The following is a 2,500-nucleotide window of genomic DNA, read 5'->3' as shown; positions in this document are numbered from 1 at the left end:
CTCGGCCTTTCTCCCCTCGGCCTTTCTCCCCCTTTCCCCCCTCGGCCTTTCTCCCCCTCGGCCTTTCTCCCCTCGGCCGTCTCCCCCTCGTTCCCCCTCGGCTCTCCCCTCGGCCGTTCTCCCCTCGGCCGTCTCCCCCTCGGCCGTTCGTCCCCCTCGGCCGTCTCCCCCTCGGCCGTCTCCCCTCGGCCGTCTCCCCTCGGCCGTCTCCCCCTCAGCCTTTCTCCCCTCAGCCTTTCTCCCCCTCAGCCTTTCTCCCCCTCAGCCTTTCTCCCCCTCAGCCTTTCTCCCCCTCAGCCTTTCTCCCCCTCAGCCTTTCTCCCCCTCGGCCGTCTCCCCTCGGCCGTCTCCCCCCTCGGCCGTTCTCCCCTCGGCCGTTCTCCCCTCGGCCGTCTCCCCCTCTCAGGCTGAAGGTGCGTCACTCACGTCACAGTCTCGAATGGCGTCCATGGCGAGCAGGTCGTTGCCGTGACGCAGCTGGAACTTGACCATCTCCGCGGCGGCTCGGAGGGAGCCCAGCTCTGTCTCCTGCGCCTCGCTCACCTCCTTGATCAGGTCTTTGAGGAGGAGAGCGTATTTAGCCATCCTCTGAATGGGCTTTAACAGGTAGGAGGCCAGGTCCATCTTATCTCCCAGCACCAGCTGCTTGTTCTATAGCGGATAGAGGTCAAAGGTTATGCAGCTAGACAGACAGACAGACAGTCAGCCAGACGCAAAAAGCCACAGACAGACGGACAGACAGCCAGCCAGCCAGACACAAAAAGCCACAGCTAGGCAGGCAGGCAGGCAGGCAGGCAGGCAGGCAGGCAGACTGACTGACTGACTGACTGACTGACTGACTGACTGACTGACTGACTGACTGACAGCTAGACAGACAGAGAGACAGAGAGACAGAGAGACAGACAGACAGCTAGACAGACAGACAGCTAGACAGACAGACAGCTAGACAGACAGACAGACAGCTAGACAGACAGCTAGACAGACAGCTAGACAGACAGCTAGACAGACAGCTAGACAGCTAGACAGACAGCTAGACAGCTAGACAGACAGACAGACAGACAGACAGCAGACAGCTAGACAGACAGACAGACAGACAGACAGACAGACAGACAGACAGACAGACAGACAGACAGACAGACAGACAGCTAGACAGACAGACAGACAGCTAGACAGACAGAAAGCTAGACAGACAGACAGACAGCTAGACAGACAGCTAGACAGACAGCTAGACAGACAGCTAGACAGACAGCTAGACAGACAGACAGACAGACAGACAGACAGACAGACAGACAGACAGACAGACAGACAGACAGACAGACAGACAGACAGACAGACAGACAGACAGAAAGCTAGACAGACAGACAGACAGCTAGACAGACAGCTAGACAGCTAGACAGCTAGACAGACAGCTAGACAGCTAGACAGCTAGACAGACAGCTAGACAGACAGACAGACAGACAGACAGACAGACAGACAGACAGACAGACAGACAGACAGACAGACAGACAGACAGACAGACAGCTAGACAGACAGAAAGCTAGACAGACAGACAGACAGCTAGACAGACAGCTAGACAGCTAGACAGACAGCTAGACAGCTAGACAGCTAGACAGACAGCTAGACAGACAGCTAGACAGACAGCTAGACAGACAGCTAGACAGACAGACAGCTAGACAGACAGCTAGACAGACAGACAGACAGACAGACAGACAGACAGACAGACAGACAGACAGACAGACAGACAGACAGACAGACAGACAGACAGCTAGACAGACAGACAGACAGACAGACAGACAGACAGACAGCTAGACAGACAGACAGACAGCTAGACAGACAGAAAGCTAGACAGACAGACAGACAGCTAGACAGACAGCTAGACAGACAGCTAGACAGCTAGACAGACAGAGCTAGACAGCTAGACACAGACAGACAGCTAGACAGACAGCTAGACAGACAGCTAGACAGACAGACAGCTAGACAGACAGACAGCTAGACAGACAGCTAGACAGACAGACAGACAGACAGACAGACAGACAGACAGACAGACAGACAGACAGACAGACAGACAGACAGACAGACAGACAGACAGACAGACAGACAGACAGACAGGTGCAAAGAGCCACAGCTAGTTGTCTGTACGTTCTGAAGCACATGTATGTGTGTTCTGGTGTGTTCTTCTTCCTCACCCTGAAGAAGCTGTTTCCGTGGCTGGCCAACAGCGTATCAGACCGAGGCTTGTTCTTACTGTACAGAGCGTACAGGCCGAACGCGTCTTGCTGTGGATTACATGGAAACAGAACAAATCATTCTACTGAGAGAAGACAGAAAACCCTCTCTTGTTCTGTAAACATGCCCTGTACCAAAAAAAGGAAATGAGGCACTCTCCATTTCTCGACAAGTTCGGTTTTATTTGGCGAGAATTCTGGCGAGACATCAAATTACTTGGTTGCTTTTTTAATATCCGTGCAGAGTGTAATATCTCTCCCAGACGTTTATAGCC

General features: G+C 53.8%; 1 protein-coding gene across 1 annotated transcript in view; it reads right to left on the bottom strand.

Moving 5' to 3' along the window:
- LOC124023602 (puratrophin-1-like) overlaps positions 1-2,302 on the bottom strand; it is a 27,373-nt gene extending 25,071 nt beyond the window's left edge. Inside the window, exons 1-2 of the mRNA XM_046337986.1 lie at positions 2,187-2,302; positions 427-651 (exon numbers count right to left, since the gene is read on the bottom strand). Coding sequence (XP_046193942.1) covers positions 427-624 — 198 coding nt within the window. The 5' untranslated portion in view covers positions 625-651; positions 2,187-2,302. The remainder of the gene's footprint in view (positions 1-426; positions 652-2,186) is intronic.
- Positions 2,303-2,500: the final 198 nt, after the last annotated feature.

This window comes from Oncorhynchus gorbuscha, unplaced genomic scaffold (assembly GCF_021184085.1).
Source record: "Oncorhynchus gorbuscha isolate QuinsamMale2020 ecotype Even-year unplaced genomic scaffold, OgorEven_v1.0 Un_scaffold_1654, whole genome shotgun sequence".
NCBI classification, from domain to species: Eukaryota; Metazoa; Chordata; class Actinopteri; order Salmoniformes; family Salmonidae; genus Oncorhynchus; species Oncorhynchus gorbuscha.
Note: the sequence above shows the minus strand (reverse complement) of the source record. Positions and strands in the feature narration are given on the sequence as shown.